The sequence below is a fragment of the Pongo abelii genome, chromosome 15 (genome assembly GCF_028885655.2).
Source record: "Pongo abelii isolate AG06213 chromosome 15, NHGRI_mPonAbe1-v2.0_pri, whole genome shotgun sequence".
Lineage (NCBI taxonomy): Eukaryota > Metazoa > Chordata > Mammalia > Primates > Hominidae > Pongo > Pongo abelii.
In genome coordinates this window covers 85,217,734-85,236,235 of record NC_072000.2, presented here as the reverse complement: position 1 = coordinate 85,236,235, position 18,502 = coordinate 85,217,734, and the positions used below count along the sequence as shown (strand labels likewise).

General features: G+C 39.6%; 1 protein-coding gene across 2 annotated transcripts in view; it reads right to left on the bottom strand.

The window, feature by feature from the left end:
* Window positions 1–14,409, bottom strand: part of TSHR (thyroid stimulating hormone receptor) — a 151,369-nt gene extending 136,960 nt beyond the window's left edge. For both annotated transcript variants that reach the window (XM_024231878.3, XM_024231879.3), the window contains exon 1: window positions 14,088–14,409. In XM_024231878.3, coding sequence (XP_024087646.3) covers window positions 14,088–14,257 — 170 coding nt within the window. In that variant the 5' untranslated portion in view covers window positions 14,258–14,409. The remainder of the gene's footprint in view (window positions 1–14,087) is intronic.
* Between the last annotated feature and the right edge of the window lie 4,093 nt (window positions 14,410–18,502).

Here is an 18,502-nt window from a genome sequence, read left to right as displayed (position 1 = left end):
GAAAGAATACTATTGGAAAACAGAAAACAAGAAAGTCTAGGAAACAAATATGGATATATCTATGGGAGTGGGAACAAATTCTGTGGACCTTTGTGTCTCACCTTAATGCTCATCAGAGAGTATCCACTGATTACTCTAGTTTGCAGTGAATCTCACACCCAGTAGACTAGAGGACTCATTTTATAAATGCCATCCTGTTTTGGGGAAATGAACATGAATGAAGTGGCCATGGTGATAGGAATGGAAGCCAAGCATGGACCCAATGGCTTGGGCTCCTTTTCATCAAGTCTAATCAAGATACTTCTGTAAATGACCAGCCTTTCAGCAGTATAGTCCATTGCTGCACCCTTGATAAGGCACATTTCTTTAAAGAGAACAGCCAGACATTTGGTGGCAGTTTGATTATACTGGACCCTTTCCACCCTGTAAGAAACAGTAATTCATTTAAAACTTCATGGTTACTTTGGATTTGGCCTTCTCTGACTTCAATGCCTCCACCGGCGCCACCATTTAAGGGTTTATAAAAACCTGATATACCATTATGAAAATGTGTACAGCATTGCCTCAACCAAGGGATGCATTTCATGGCAGAGAAGGTACAACAAAGGGCATATGAACACTATATCCACTAGTCTCACTATGTTCCCTGTCATGAAGAACCAGACTGCCTACAAGAATGGTGGAATGAATTAAAGACTCAGCTAAGGTGCCATCTTGGGGACAAAGCCCTGCAGGATTTGGGATCTGACCTAAGACAGGATATGAGCTGAATCAATAGCCAACATATGCTATTGTGTTCTATGTAGCTAGGATACACATGTCTGAAAACCCGGGGGCAAATGTAGAATTGACTTGTCTCACCATCACCCTAGTAACCTAACATTCAAATTTTGAGCTTCATGTCTGTAGTCCTGCCCAATTAACAGTACTAGTTCCTGAGGAGAAAGATTACTTCTTCCAAGTAAAAAATACAGGGAGGTTGATACTATAATGATGACCTGGTCATGTGGGCTTCTCACGCTAGTGGACAAATAGGTAAATATAGGAGTTTCTCTATTGAGAAATATTAGGCCCTCTTTACCATGAGAAGCTAGGGCAGCTGCTACACATTAGGAAGAGTGAGGAGTGTGTCTAGAATGCAGGGAATTCACTGGGGCATCTCTTGGTTCTTTTGAGCCAACGGATAATGGTGAAGGAGAAAATACAGCAGCTACATATGACAAGAACAAGGCAACTAAGCTTTCAGAACCCTTGGAGCTGAAGTCTGGGTCTTTCCATCAGGCAATCAACTCAACCAGTCAGAGTGCTGGGCAAGGGTGAGACAAATCTAGGATTGGAGTCAAAGAGAGATGAGGACTATCAATGGCATCCTTAAGATTAGCTGCAGCAGGGAAGACTAGTTTATTTCACAAACCCTCTTGCATTATGTCTTTGCAAGGACTGCATCTTGAAGGAATCTCTGTGGAAGAAGGGGCTTGTATCCCCCTTTCTTGTAAAAATAAAAAAAAAGTAAGGACATCTCATTCTTACAAAATTGGAGGCCCTATATTTTATTATGGGAGCTAAACATAATGAAAAGCTTGGGCAGGTCTGAGTTGTGCAAAGGCTAACCAACCCTGGGTACCTGTTTTACATCATTTTAGATTCTCTCAGCTTGCCTCTTACGCTAGCCCTGCTGCGGCTACCAGTTCTGTATGAGCTCTGACTAGCTTCAGGCAGGTACAACTCGACAGTACTGCATCTCAGCCCTGCACCACACACCTCTCATCTCCCACCCGGGGACTTTTTTGTTAATATCAGGAAATTCTCTCATCACCCAGGCACAAGAAACCTGGAAGGTCAGTAGAATTAAATCCCTGACTCATGGGAGCCAAGAACTGATGGATAGATGTTTTACCTTTCCTCCTTCCTAAAGCAAGGGTCCTAAGATGCAAGTCATCTGAATTCTCAGGTGGTCTCAGGGGTTTCAGCAACCATTTGTTTCTAGCAGCAGCAAACTCTCCCTCTCTCCCTGCTTCACTTCCCCATCCTACCTTCTGCTCCTGGGATCATACTCCCCAACAAGAATTCTCACATGGGCTCTGCTTTCTGGAGAATTCAGGCTAAGATATCACTGACTCCTCTCTGTTACTCAAAGTCCACACAGTCTGCTAGAAAATCCTGTTGGATTCACCTCCAAAATAAGCCCAGGAAATTTCTTACCACATTCCCTGCAATTAAGCTGGTTCGAGCCAGTATCATCTCTCACCCGATTAAGAAACATAGTAGCCAGGGTGATCCTACTAAAATGTAAGTCAGGTCAGGGCTGGGCAGGGTGGCTTACACTTGTAATCCCAGCATTTTGGGAGGCCGAGACGGCCAGATCCCCTGAGGTCAGGAGTTCGAGATCAGCCTGACCAACATGGTGAAAACCCATCTATACTAAAAATACAAAAATAATCCAGGTATGGTGGCACATGCCTGTAATCCCAGCTTCTAGGGAGGCTGAGGCAGGAGAACTGCTTGAACCCGGAGGTGCAGGTTGCAGAGAGTCGAGATCAACTACTGCACTCTAGCCTGGGCAACAGAGCGAGACTCTGTCTCAAAAAAAAAAAAAAAAAGTAAGTCAGGTCTTGCTTGTGTGTGTGTGTGGCTCAAAATCCTTAATAGCTTCTTATCTCATTCCAAAAATAAGCATATATATATATATACATACATACATATATATACACATACATGTATATATACATACATATATATACACATACATATATATATACACATACATACATATATATATATTTTTTTCCTCCTCCAGATATTAGCCTGGATTCCTTTTTTAGCTTCTTCAGGTCCTTATTCAAATGTCATTTTCTCAGTGAGGCCTTCTGTTACGGACTGAATGTTTGTGTGTCCCCCAAATTCATATGCTGAAATCCTAACCTCTGATGGGATAGTATTAGAAGATGGGGCTTTTGGGAGGAAATTCGATTATGAGTGTGGAACCCTTATGACGAAATTGGTGCCCTTATAATAAAAACACAAGAGAGATGAGCCTGGCTTTTTGCTATGTGAAGATACAATGAGAAGATGGTCAAGTGCAAACCAGGAAGCAGCCCTCACAAGACAACAGATCTGCTGGCACCCTGATCTTGGACTTCCAGTCTTCAGAACTGTGAGAAGTAAATGGTTATTGTGTAAGCCACTCAGTCTGTGGTATTCTGTTAGAGGAGCCCAAACTAAGACACCTTGCTGACTATTTAAAATGCAACTTCCAGTATTCCTTCTTCCTCTTCCTTCCTTTATATTTCTCCATTATACTTTTCACCATCTGACATTCTCTGTGTTTTACTTTTTAAAATTTTTTAATTTTTTTTTTTTTTTGCTATTTTCTTCTGTTAGGATGTAAGATCAATGAGGTCATTTATTATATATCAAAGCCTAGAATAGTACTAATGTATGATAGGTGATCAATAAACATTTAAAATATAAAAAAGAAAAGAAGGAAGAACATTTTACGATAAAATGCCACCTGTCTAGAGGTAGTATTTTTGGTTATCTCAAATCTTTGGACCATGTCCACAAACCCAGAAATAACTGCAAAGGGTGTTGAAACGGAAATACTGCCATCTAAAGCCCACTAAAGGCTTTCTCATGGAAGAGTATCTCATTTATGCCCGTCCTTAGATCCTCTTTATTCTCATGCACAGAGCCCTTCCCTAAAAGTAGCCTTCTAGTTTCTTGGCTTAAAAAAAGATTGAAATAACAAAATATAAAGTGACAGTACCTGGCAATAAGACGAGACAATTTCAGTCTCCTCTCTGGAGTTGCATGAGAACACACAGGCATGGGTAAGATTAAGTTAATGCCTACAAAATATAAGCCAAAACCTTCATGTGTCATATAAATACAGAGATCATGTTTTCTGAAAGAAAAATTTGGACATAAGGAAGCTCTTTCCAGGTGCACAAGTGATGTGGGAAGTTTAGATTAAAATGATGATGAAATATTTGAATTTCTGGAACATTCTGATGGCAGTATTTTCAATGGGACTGTGCCATAAAAATCCAGAGCACATATACCTGTCACCACATATAAGAGAACAATATTTATAAGACGTCTTAAAAATCACAAGTGCCAGCTTTGTAATTAAAAAATTTTTTTGAAAATTTCTGGAATACCCTAAATGTTCTTAAAGGTTCATACAGAAATGAAGCCAAGTAAGTAGTGTCTGACATCTAATGGAACATTTTAAAACTCAATCTGTAATTTTGAACAAATGGGACCATTTTGCTCATTCTTAAAATTTTCAAATGCTATTTTTTTAATGTAATGAAAGGCAGAGAGTAATTAAGTATGTTGACCAGCTTCAGTAAAAATGAAAACAGAGTCCGTATGAAGAATTTAACATCATGTAGGAGGCATTAGAAACTTGAAAAAATCTGTCAACTATTGACTTGAAAAAGTGGCAGCATTCAGTGAACTTCTGTGTGAAGAGCCTATCAAGGGACAGGCTAAGTGTGAGCCATAAACAAAGTAATCACCACAATAACATATTCAGAAGGAAAACCATCACATTCAAAGGTGTTGCAGGCTGAAAGAGTGAGGGTTGTGATCAACTCACTATACCACTGGAGGCTCTGTAAGTAAACAGCAAACTGTTCTCATAAATGCAGAATGTTGGCAAACTGACAAAGTGCGTCCGCCACCCAGAAGGAATGCTGAGGGCAGTCACACCCCAAGCACAGTGTTTCTTGCAATTAGGTACATCTGAAGCCTGTTAGTAACAATATGAACCCGTGATCAATTAAGCAGCCGACCAATCGTTACCTCCTCCTCCCTGCCCTTGCTGTACGAAGGGCCGTGGAAGCTCAGGGGCTGCCTTTGCTCACTGGAAGCAGGGAGCTCTCTTCTTCTTCCCCTGGACCCTTTCTTTAAAACAGTTTCTTTTGTCTTACTTTTTCATTTCTACGTTCATTCCTTTGTTCAGTCTCATAATGACGGTCTCAGGTAGTAATAGTAGTAACTGTCCTAGTGATGGTCTCAAGTAGTAACAGTAGTAACTGTCGAAATGACAGTCTCAAGTAGTAACTAACTGTGACAGCTTGCCACACAAAGGTCAGGCGATTTTCATTTGTTGTTAAAATATATCTGTTAGGGTTGTTTGTAATATAAGAAAAAGATTGAGTCATAGTGAGTACACTTACAAAATGCCAAATTATTCCAAAGCAGAATTTCTTAACTTGTGAGGGGTCAAGGACACCTTTGAAGGTCTAAGGAAAGTTATAGAGTCTCAGAAATGCACTGATGGGGACAAATTTTCACATAACCACAGATTCCTAAGAGCACAACCACGAACTCCTGGAGGCCCATGAACTTTTGTCTAATAAACCTTAGTCTGAAGGGTAACAAACACACTTTGTATAACCAGGAGACACTGAAATAATCAAATAGATCAATTCCACTTAATTTCTCAGCTCTGGACAAAAAACAACTACTCTAGTAAATTGACTGATAAATTCAGACAAAACTAATTCATTTAACAATATGTTTTATGCATTACGAATTAGTTTTCTATGCTTACTACTTCATCAGAGGTGATCTAAGAAAATAGACTTGGGCCCCAGGATAGCTAGTTTGTTCACACAGATGAAAATAACTGGACATTCTGGATCTAGGCCTCTGATATCATATCTGAATGGGCTTGCCTCATCAAAACTGATCTGATTGTTGAGGTTGGACTTTTAAACATGGGGTTTCACCGTGTTAGCCAGGATGGTCTTGATCTCCTGACCTCGTGATCCGACCCCCCTTCACCTCTCAAAGTGCTGAGATTACAGGCGTGAGCCACCCCACCTGGCTGAGACCAACCTTCTTTTAAGTGATAGACTCCCACCTACGGCAATGAAACACAAGGCTGAGCATGTCCCATGGGCCTCTGGACTTCATGGTCTAATAGGAAGATCTATTAACATTAGTAATTTATCCCCCAAACTGGGACACCTTTGAGAGTGAAAGGAATGCTATTAACTACACTTGAATGACAGATGTAATGGGGTTCAAGACATTCTATCCCCAAATGTGACACCTTGGCATTTGAGAAAACAACAGAAGCAGAAGATCTCTCTGACTTTTTCCTGCCCTTCTCCCCTGAATCAGGTCATAAGACAATCCTCTGGTCTTCCTCTAAAGTAGGTCTTAAGACCTTCATTTCAGAGGGGCTCTCCCTACACCAGGAGAAAAGGAATGAAGACACAGAGACACCCAGATGAATTTGGACAAATGAGACTTGCTAAGATCTGCCCCACAGACCACAGTTTATTACCATTCGATCATATCCTTTTGTCCTCCAATCTGTATGACTGTCCATAAAAAGATATAGTTTTCTCTGTTCCTTTGGGTCTTTATTACTGAAGTCTCCTCTGTCATGTAAAACTTATATTTAATAGTTGTTTAATGTTTTTTTCTTGTCAATCTGTTTTTTGTTGTTGTTGTAGGGTCTCAGCCATGCACCATGTGATGGGTAAAGAAAAGATACTTTCTGCCTTACAGGTGTAAGAGGAGGGTCCGTTTGGATAGGGCAACCCTAACTATATGGAACCTGGAAACCAGTGGATGGTTCCATAAAGAACCTGGAGTTCATTAGGGGACGAAGATCAATTTTTAAAATTAATAAACATTTTTTAGCTTGGGAAAATTTAGAGTTAACAATAGAATGAGAATCTAAATCAGACCCATAGTATTAATATGTTTGTGTTGAGTTTAAGAATAATCAATATATATTTGGTATTTTGAGTATTTGTATTAACAGAAGTTGTTGACCTAGTTGGGCTATCTAATAGATTGGTCTTGCTATTCCAATTTAAAATATATAATGAATTTATTTTGACTTGTGATTTAAGTTGAAAAGGAAATTAGAGGTTTTAATAAGTTTACCTGTATGGTGCTCACTGGGAAGTGGTAACTTTTCTATAATTTTGCACGTATTACTGGGGAAAAATGTGTTTCAATGAAAAGCTGTGTATTGACTAGAGAACACCCTTCCAAGTTTCTCAGTCTGATTCTATGGGAATTATTTTACAACTTTCTAGATTGTAGATAATTGTAGCAATGCAAAACAATTTTGTCTAGAGATTGTAAATTCTGTCCCGTATGGAAGAACTTCTATGAACTTCTCTCCCCGACTGGGGAAGAAGCTAGTTTGGCCTCCATCTGCATAGTCACTCTGATATTCCTAATCTATAAATATGTCTAGTTTGTGGGCTATCCTTTAAGCCAGTTGTAATATCTTACCAGTTTCTTCATTATGGTGGGTTAAAGCATGCCCCCAAAATTCATATCTGCCTGGAACCATAGAATGTGACTTTACTTGGAAATACGATCTTTGCAGATGTAATGAGTTAAGTTGAGGCCATAGTGAATGAGGGTGAGCCTAAAACCAATAATTGGAGTGATGCAGGGAATGCCATGGATTGCCAGCAGCAACCAGCCCCTAGGAAGAACCAGAAAGGATTTGTCCCAAGAGTCTTCAGAGGAAGCATGGCCCTGCCAATACCTTGATTTCCAACTTTTAGCTTCCAGAACTGTGAGATAGTAAATTTCTGTTGTTTTAAGCCACTCAGTTGGTGGTACTTTGTTATGGCAATCTTAGGCAATTCATATACACTCATCAATGAGTTAATTAAAATCTTTAACATGTGTTCAATTTATAGGTGTATGAGAGTTACAATTCTACCTTTCTTTGAAAATTATCCGTTGACAGTATTAACTCATTCATACCACCCAGGAATCAGGTGAATCAGGGACTATTATTACCCTTTTTTTATAGATGGAGAAACTGAGGCCCAGAGGAACTAAGCAGTGCTCCCAAAAGCATATTTAGGAAATAGCAGACCAAGGCATTCAATCCAGAGGATCTCACTCCAGAGTTTGGCTGTCTAAAAACATAGGATTCCTGGTACTTATAAAGTTTAATATAATGGATGCTTTTGAATTTTCTAAGGATTGGGAAAGTTTCATCAAGCATTCAAATACTTCAAAATAAAATACATTAAATTTGTTTTCATTTAAATTATTTATTATTTTATTAAACTATATGGGAAATCAGTTATTAAAATATTATTAAATGATAAAATACTCCTCAAAGTAATTGTTATGATTAGATTTCCAAACAAAATAATAAATACATAGAAAACTCAATAAAGAACTAGGTTTTACATTTATTTCTTTAACAAACCAAATATTAATTTACGAAGCCAGCTACCCCCATTAACTGTTTTTTTGTGTGTGTGCATAGAAACTGCTCCCAAGGACATCAGAATTCACTTCGATCTGTACTGAGTTATGAAGGGAGTAGTAACAAATTTTATTGTCCATTAATATGTTCATTCCAAGTGAATAAATCAAACCCCTTCAGCTTTCAGGTCAGAATTCTTCAAAGCTCTTGGAATACCACGTCTCCACCTTCCACCTGCTCCCCTGAAACTTCTTACACTCAACTCCTACTGGTTCTTCAGGAGGTAGCTCAAAGCCTTCCCTGAACCGCAGTTTAAGTAAGTATCCCTCACCCCTACTAAGAGCACACTCAAGCACACTTATACAATTGTAACTCTATGTTTATGTAATTATTTGATTAATATGCAGCTCCCACACTAGACTGTAAGATCCCTGCAGACAGGGACATGTTGGTGGTGTTCTCCATTAAATCCAGAGTGTGACACAGTGTCTGGGATACAGTTAGTCTTTAGTAAAGATTTGCAGAATGAAGGAAGTGATGAGCAATGTAGAGGGCATATGGCCCCTCTTCAGTGGGGAATTCCCTGTTGTGTGGAATATTAGAAGGACCCCAGTTCTGCGTCTCCTATTTCAGACACCAAAAGTGGGCGGCTGACCTCCTTCTTCTTCCTACCTCCAGCAGCTATGGCTTGCCAGCCAATCAAATGCTCCCATACAGGATACCACTCTCAGGTAGGATATTTAAAGAGACAGGGACAGTTGGGAAATTATTGATGGCAGTACATAGACAGTCTGGCAGCTACAAGACCGCAGATGTCCAGTGGCTGTGGTTTCTATATTGCCCATGGAATTGTCCTAAACAGATGATTCACTGTGGCTCCAGCTCCTTGCCCACAGTAGGCCTTGGCCTATTTTCAAAGCCTGGTCCTATAGTAATTCTGTAAATTACATGTTCTTTCAAAATATTTTTTTCTTCCTTAACCTAAACAGAGTTGGTTTTCTGTTACTTCTCATCAGAAACCTTGACTGATTTAAATACACATATATACATATATATCTGTCTAAATATATATACATATAGGTATATAGATATATTCCCTCTCTATGTATATTCTCTCTCATATATATATGATGGACACATTTTATTGTTCATTATTATGTTCATTCCAAGTGAATAAATCAAATCCCTTTAACTTTCAGGTCAGAATTCTTTACTCCTCTTAGAACACTGTTTCATATGTATGGGAGAGGAGAGAGAGAATGGAAAAGAATAATTCACAGAGTCTGGATATATGAAATGAAGTCACCTTTATACGTGTGGGGCTGTGTTTGGGGAGCATGTGGGTGTTGAAGCAGAGGACTTCTCTTTAGGTTGGAAACAATTGTTATTCAGATTACAACCACTGATTGTGACTAAAACCATTGTGAAATATACAAAACATCCACATTTCTTTAAGCGTGGAACAAAGATGACTTGGAGGTACATGGGATTATTTTAGGTGGAGTGCCTACCTGGCATTAAATAACAGTGAATCACACAGTGAGAAAGTAATTCCTTTTTCTATTGTCTTTCCATCCTTTTGATACTACCAAGGACACCGTGCCAGATTGTTATCTCTTTAATACTTATTAATACTTACTTCGCTTCCTTTTTAACAAAGAGAAGGCAGCTGTAGGCTCAGTGTATTCACAGACAATAGTCTGTAGCTAGAATTTAATCATATTTTTGTTTTTGCTGTCTTTAGTTTTCTGGTTACCTCTTATTTGTACCAAGTCATGCTAATTTTCCACTTGTAACTTTTCTAAATAAATTTCAGTTAGAGAAGTGAGTCAACTTAAAAATACTGAGTAAATAACAGCACAGATGGAACACAGGGTACAAATGCCAAAGATGATGAATGCTAGTCTTAGTTTAGTAAACAGTAGGAGAGTCCATCAGTTAGAGCCACAGATGCAGAATGCAAATGAGTAAAAACAGAACCTGAAAACAACAGCTCCTTCAGAAACATATCTGAAGGCACACAGGTGTCCAAACCACTTACTTTGTTGAAACCCAAGACCACAGATGGCAGTGGGGTTGGAGAAGGCAGAGATAGCAGTTACTGTCATAATGAAACTGAAAGCAGGTAGGTTAAAACAACACAGTAAGGTGTGCCAGCACTTTCTGGAGGAAGAATCCACACAAATACATAGAATGGTGCAGAATGGTTGTCAAATCCTTTCTACCTCTTTATTCAGAAAAGGAAGGATCTTCTCACGCACAGAGGCAACAAACGGCAACTTTCTGAGTAAGAGAGGGTGATGGGTCAATCTTGTTATCCTTGGTTTTGAGATAATATGATCTATAATTATATGCCAACATTTTAATTTTTAATTTTATTCTCTTGCTTCATTTAAGTTTCCTTAAATCAGTAATTTTCAATTGAAGAGAGTGATTTTTTTCAAACTACCTACACATCAAAAATTCTAGAATGTTCCACTGGCAGTGGGTGAAGTAGGGATCCCAGCTCTCCCTCACCTTCCACTCAGGTAAAGCATCATACCCTTCTGGAGGGGAGGAGTGAGGAAAAGATACAGCATCACTTCTTCAGTGAGGGCCACAGTCCGTAATTCTCTCCCCTCCATCCATAAGACCACGGGGCTGGGATATGGGTAGTAGGGCAAGACAGCTGTTTACCTTTCGGAACAATAATCTATGAGTAGAAGATAAAGTTTAGAAAGAGTTGTTCTCGGCACCATCATAATTTGTAAAATGTCTAAGAAGTGGTTATACAGCATCTTGATGAAGTTTGCAGAAGTAATGCAAATAACTCTACAAGAACAAAATACCTTACATTTTAAACCAGTGTAAGCTCTTCAAAAACTTTAAAAAGAGGAACACTCTGAATAATATAAAACTTGCGAGAGAACATGCCTCAGTGGTAGATCCTGTATAATTTAAGTAGATTCCAAAAAGAGGTCACCACCCAGAACGGCTTTTTAATGACAAAAACTTAATTTATTTCAGCAGGGAATACCTTCCATAACTTAGATCTTTCTTGTCTAGAAAGATCTAAACAAAGATCTAGATCTTTCTTGTCAAGAAAGACTAACTTAGTCTTTCTTGTCCTCCTTGCCTCTCTTCCACTCTTTCTTCCTTCCTTCTTCTTTCCTTTCTCTGCTAACCTCCTGCTTTCTGAGTTCTTGCATCTGACGAATAGCCCCCGAGGTTATCAGTCGGTTTATTGAATATGACTTGTTTTCAGACTTTTTTCTCCAAAGCCTATGACCATCAGGGGAACACTGGTATGGTGAGACACAGTTCTCATCTGAGAGTGGTGGCTTAAGGGTGCAGGCTCCATAGTTGATGATATGCTATTTCAAATCCTGACTTTACCACTTACAAGCTGTGCAACATTGAGCACATTACTTCATTTTATTTTTGTGCCTCAAGGTCCTCATCTATAAAATGAGGATAATAACATCACCTACTTAATTGGATTTGGTGAGGATTCACTGGGTGAGTTCATGCAAAGTGCTGAGAACAGGACCCCTCCCCCGTAAGTAAACACAATATAATTGTTAGCTTTACATGTTTTACTTCTCTCATATGCTTTCCTTCAACAGAAGAGTTCTACCACCCCCAAAAGATGTAAAAATCATTTTTCTACTGTTGCAGATGGTTGTAGCCATTGTTCAAAGGAGACTACCATTTTGTTTTACCCACACTTTTCATCAGGTTTCTCTTTTCCATCTCAGAATAACTTTATTTTTCAGGACATACTACCTCCCTCTCTATTATTCTCAAGGTCAGATCCTCCTTGCCACTGTCCTTATGTCTTTTTCTTGTGATTCAGTGCCTTCCCTCAGACTATTCTCATCAGCATCATGTCATCACCTAGGAAGCACCTAGTTGAACATTCTCTTTTACCCAGAAGGAAATTTGGCTCCTTCCAAATCAGTCATCTTACACAATTTCATGGTTAGTAAAGAGGGGCTGAAGAGAATGCTGGTTTCCTGACTCCTGTTCCATTGCTCATTCTCCATTACCCTTTCTTTCTCAACTTTTGGTGGAATTTTAAATAGGATGTCTACGAGTTCCTTTTCACTGTCAGAGCCACATCTCTCTTCAATGACTTGAATTTCTGCCACTGTTAAGGAAGTCTCTGAAGAAGTGATGTCTTTGGATTTATTTCTCCCCAACATACAGAGGACATTCAGAGACCTGGCACATTCATTTGCTTATTTATTCACTTAAACTTTTTTTTTTTTTTTTTGAGTGTCTAAGTAGTTCCAGGGTTTCAGGAATTCGGGGTTGAATGACAGTGTCCCTATGTTAGAGAAGCTTGTGTCCTGCTTGGGTAGGCATGCAAATAAATAACAAGTTACAAGAAAGTAGACAATGTCTAAGGGCTAGGGTTAGGTTCATGCACAGAACGCTGTTGGGTAGCAGGGTATAGCTTACCCAGCCTAAAGGTCATGGGTCAGGAGAAGCTTCCTGCAGGGTTGATCCAGGATCTGGATCTGGGAGTAGGCATTAGCTGGGTGAAGAAATGGGGGAAATGTGCGTTAGGCAGAGAGGCCAGAAAGTGCGAAGAAAGGCAAGGGCAGCTGTAACAGCAGGGACCTTTGGGGAAGCGCCAGAAGTTCTTCTCAGCAGGAGTGGGAAGTTAGAGAAATTAGGAGCAATGAGGTTGGAAAGACTTGACTAGGTCTTGAAAGATCTGGTAGGCTGCACAAAAGAATTGTATTCTAGAGGTGACAAGCAATCCATGTAGAGGTGTAATCAAGAGGCCATTACACCTTTTACACATTTTATTCTGTGGTGGCAGCATGGAGAATGACTACCACACTGTTTGGAGGTTATTGAACTAATTAATTCAGGTATGCTAAGACACTAGGATATCTCTGAGCACAGAAATATATCTCTGTGCTGAAATATTCATCTACTGTTAAATAGTCTTCATGAGCTAAATTCTTGAGAAAATCTAGAGGTGCCACCTTCCCATTTCTTTTCATCTATCAACATTTTCTTTAATAACCTGCACTTTCTAATCTTAACTGGATTTAACCAGCCTAGGTTGTTTTACTATCCTTTCTTTCTGTTCTATTTTTAACCAATCAAGAAAGACTTTATTCCCTTGGTTTTGTCTACAATTTCAATGATCACTGATTTAAATTGCTGTTAAGAAACAGGTTGTGTGTGTATAATCTTATTTAACATCAGGTTTCTAATTTGGTAACATTTAGCATGCAGATAAATGTACTATCCTTTTATGAACTTTCATTTCTTTATACCTCTATCATGCCTATCACAAAGCAGGGTTCTGGACGTACTATTTCAGTGGCAGTTCACATTTGAGTAAGTCACTTACAGATACTGTATAGACAGCTCATTTTAAAAAGGGCCCTGATTAAACCTTTGTCAACAATTTGATGAATCAGCAGAACTGCTAAGATAACATGCCATCTAGAGAAACAAAAAGGAGAAATACATATTTTTGCAATTTTTTATTACCCAAGATAAGATCAAAAAGGTCAGTTCCTGAGATGCCATTATCCTTATCAATTCAAATAAAACAGATTCAACCAGGGTTAGGCAAAGTGCTGAATAGCAGCTCGTTGGAAAGAACAGCTCTCACGGTCATTGTACACCAAAGTTTTGTAACCTTTTCCTGTGTTGGGAATGAGGATGTCAACAATGATACCTTCCCAAGTGTGGGCGATTAAGTTTTTAGCACACACACACATCTACACACACACACACATTCACTCACACACACACTCACACACATTACTTCGGGCTGTTATTGAGCTGCTTTTGTGCACTTCGGGCCACCTCTGCAGATGCCCTTGGTCTCTAGGTCCTACCCTGATTTCTCCCGGGTACTTACAGAGTCTGTGTACTGGGCGGTAAGCTGGGGATGCGTTGAATATCCTTGCAGGTGACTCTGAAGTCCTCCTCCTGATGGCACTCGCAGGGTGGAGACGAACACTCCTTTCCGCCCAGGTCCCTGGGCAGGGCGAGCAGCAGTACCAGCTGCAGCAAGTCTGCCGGCCTCATTTTCCACGGGACTCGGGGCTATTTCTCCATCCTCCGAAATCGCCTCATTCTCAGCTCTCCGCACCTCGGGTTACCCCAGGCCAAAGGAGACCCGGGAGCGGGAGGGGTGGGAAGAGGGAGGGCTCCAAGGGGCTGTGACCTCACCACTGTAGAGGAGGCTGGAGAAGGGGAAAAAGAGGCACTTAAGTGCTCCGCTTCCCTAGGCAACCTTGACCCAAACAAGCCTGCTTGCTTCACTTTCCTTGGCTGCACCCACGCAGTCCGCTCCGTCTGTTCCCTGACACCCAACACCAGTCCTGGCTGTCCCCTCTGTTTTCCAGCCCGCCCCCATCCCCCGCGCCCCTCCCATTAGTTCTCTCCAAAGCCTAGTTTAGATGTCCCCTCCTTTCCTCGTCTTTAAATCCAAGGAGCCACCTTCCCTCGCGTGTAGCCTTCTAGACACCCTGTCTGCCTGGGAGCCACTCGCGCGCAGTCCTTATCCAGAGAAATTCCCCGCGGAGTGGACTGTCCGCGGGCGGACCAATGTCCTGCAGAACTTCAGCTCCTCCTGGCCAGACACCTCTGCTGAGGGTCAGAGGCGGGCACGCAGCCCTGGCTAGCCCGCGGTGCGGCCGAAGCCGTCGCCCTGCACCCCTGGAGGACTCTCATTGCTATCCAACTGCAGGGGCCACTCCGGAGCTTGAGTCGACTGGCAGCTGCTGCCTCACATTGCAGCCCGCGGCTCCGCGAGGCAATTCAGGAACTGAACTTTGGGGCCATCTGCTGGGAAGAATCGGGAATGGCAGAAATAATTCCAGGTTCCCTAAATGGGTCCAGTATGGAAATTCTGGTCGACCCAGGAATTTTATTGAGTCATATTCCCCCTGGAAGATGGGAAGAAAAATAATACTTAAGTGGCATACTCACCATTCTTCACACAGTAGCCAAAAAGATCATTACAAACATAAATCAGATTGTGCCTATTTCCTTCTTAAAAGTTTTCAATCACTTATTCCTCTTGGGATAAAAGGAATGTCAATTCCTTCTATACTGCATAATTCCTTTTATCTGAACTTGGCTAGGGCAGGAAGGAAAAAGTTGTGGTTATGGGAATCAGAATAAAGGTTGAGAAAGATTGACTAGAAAAAGACAGGAGGGAACACACAGGGTTTCCATATCTTAATTAGGCTGGAGATTAAGTGGATGTATACATTTATCAAAATTCATTAAACTGTACATTTAAAATATGTGTATTCCAAATTTTATGGAAGCTTTATTCATAACCACTAAACGAACCAAGTGTCTCGCGACTAGATAATGGATAAACAAACTCTGATACCTCCACATTGGAATACTATTCTGCAATAAAAATGAATGAACTGCTGATACAACATGCACAAATTTTATTTTCTTTTTTTTTCTTTTGAAACGGAGTCTTGCTCCATCGCCCAGGCTGGAGTGCAATGGCGTGATCTCGGCTCACTGCAACCTTTGCCTCCGAGGTTCAAGCAATTCTCCTGCCTCAGCCTCCCGAGTAGCTGGGACTACAGGCGCCCGCCACCACGCCCGGCTAATTTTTTCGTAATTTTAGTAGAGACGGGGTTTCACTGTGTTAGCCAGGCTGGTCTCGATCTCCTGACCTCGTGATCCGCCCGCCTCGGCCTCCCAAAGTGCTGGGATTACAGGCTTGAGCCACCGCACCCAGTCTTTTGTTGTTGTTTTTTAAAAAATCACCATGGTATTGTTATGGAACAAATCTTGAATGCATAATGTTAAGTGAAAAAAGCCAAACTCAAAATATTACGTATATATATGTAATTATTCATATTAATGATTCATTTTTATAACTTTCTCAAAAAGGCAAAACTATAGGGACAGGAAAAAGATCAGTGGTTGCAAAGGCCTGGGGTAGGGCTGACTACAAATGAACACCAGAGAATTTTGTGGGTAATAAAACTGTTCTAAATCTTGTTTGTGGTGATGGTTCCATGGTAGTTTATTAATGTGGTGAATCATAGCGATCGATTTTCGAATGTTAAACCCACCTTGAATTACAGGGATAAATCTCACTTGATCATGATGTAGTTATCCTTTTTTTTTTTTTTGAGACAGAGTCTCGCCCTGTCGCCCAGGCTGGAGTGCAATGGCACGATTTTGGCTCACTGCACCTCCGCCTCCCGGGCTCAGGGGATTCTCCTGCCTCAGCCTCCTGAGTAGCTGGGATTACAGGCGCCCGCCATCACGCCCGGTGAATTTTTTGTATCTTTAGTGGAGACGGGTTTTCACCGTGTTGGCCAGGCTGGTCTGGAACTCCTGACCTCCTGATCCGCCCGCCCAAGCCTCCCAAAGTGCTGGGATTACAGGCATGCGCCACCGTGCCCAGCCGTGTTTATCATCTTTTTAATATATTCCTTCATTGGATTGCTAAAATTCTGTTTAAAAGTTTTACATAGACGTTCACAAGGGGTAATAGTCTGTTGTTTTCTTTTCTGTAACTTCTTTGTCAAATTTTGGTATGAAGGCAATTAATTCTTCCATCACAGAATAAGTTGGGAAATATTCCTTCCTCTTTAAATTTCTATAGGAGTTTGTGTAGAACTGATATCATTCCTTTCTTACTTATTTGGTAGAATTCACCAGTGAAGCTGTTGGAACCTTGCATTTTCCTTATTGGAAGGTTTTTATCCAGTTTCTAAACATAGATTTAGGGTTATTCAAGTCATATAATTCTTCTTGAGGTAGCCTGGGCAGTTTGTGTCATATAATGAATTGTCTTATTTCATCTAAATTGTTGAATTTATTGGCATGAGTTTGTTCATAATATTCTCTTATCCTCTTATATTTATATAATCGAGTCTAACGTCAACTCTGTCATACCTGATATTAATAATTTGTATCTTCTTTTTTTCACCTAAGTACTTTATCCAGAGGTTTATCAATTTTATTCATATTCTCAAAGAAGCAAATTTTTGTTTCTTAGATTCTCTTTTTTTGTGCTCTATTTCATTGATATATGCTCTGATCTTTATTATTTTTTTACTCTGCCTACTTGGGGTTTAATTCACTCTTCTTTACTTCTTAAGGTGAGGTTTCTTAAAACTGAGGTAACTGATCTGAGGCCATTTTTCTTTTATAATATTGTATGTGTGTAGGGCTGTAGACTTTCCCTGTACTACTTTAGAGACATCCCACAGGTTTTGATATCTTGTAATTTCATTTTTACTCAGTTTAAAACACTTTTTAATTTTTCTTTTAGATTTCTTCCTTGATCTTTAGAAGCATGTTATTTAGTTTCCAAATGTTTGAGGAATTCTCAGATATTCTGTTATTAATTTCTAAATTAATTCTATTATACACAGGGAAAATAGTTTATATAACTTGAACACTTTTAAATTTAGTGAGACTCATTTTATGATTCAGAATATGGCCAATCTTGGTAAAATGTTCAGTGTGTACTTGAAAAAAATGTGTGATCAGCTTTTGTGGAGTTGTGTGTTCTACAAATGTCATTAGGTCACGTTGTTGATAGTATTGTTTAAGTCTTTTGTATTTTTGCTAATTTTAAAGTCTACTTGTCATATCAATTGTTGAGACATGGGTACTGAAATTTTTTTGCTACAATTGGGGATTTTTTTTCCCCCTCATTGCATTTCTATCAGGTTTTTCTTCATGCAATTTGAAGTTCATGTATTTTGAAGTTCTATTATTAGGTAAATACGTGTTTAGGACTATTATTTTCTTGTTCCCTTCATTGTTATTAAATGGCCTTCTTTATACCTTGTGATATCCTTTGCTCTTCAATCTACTTTTCTGTTATTGGTAGAGCCAATCCAACTTACTTTTTATCAGCGTTATCATGGTATGATTTTTTCATACTTTAACCTCTTTGAGTTTTATATTTAATGTGCAGTTCTTATAAATAGCATAGAGTTGGGTCTTGCTCTCAGTCTCACCATCTCTGCCTTTTGTTTGGGTTGTATAGATCATTTACATTTAATGTCATTATTCACATTAGGTTTAAGTGGATAATCTTGCTATTAGTTTTCTATTTTCTCCATTGTTATTTGATCCAATTCTCCTTTTATTTTAAATGTATGTTGGGACTAATTAAGGAATTTTTATGATTCCGTTTTATCTTCTTTGCTGAATCTTAGCTATAACTCTGGTTATTATACTCGTTGCTTTAAGATTTATAGCATGTACATTTAAGTTATCATAGTCTACATTCAGTTGATATTTTACCAATTTATACGTGGTTTAAAAGAA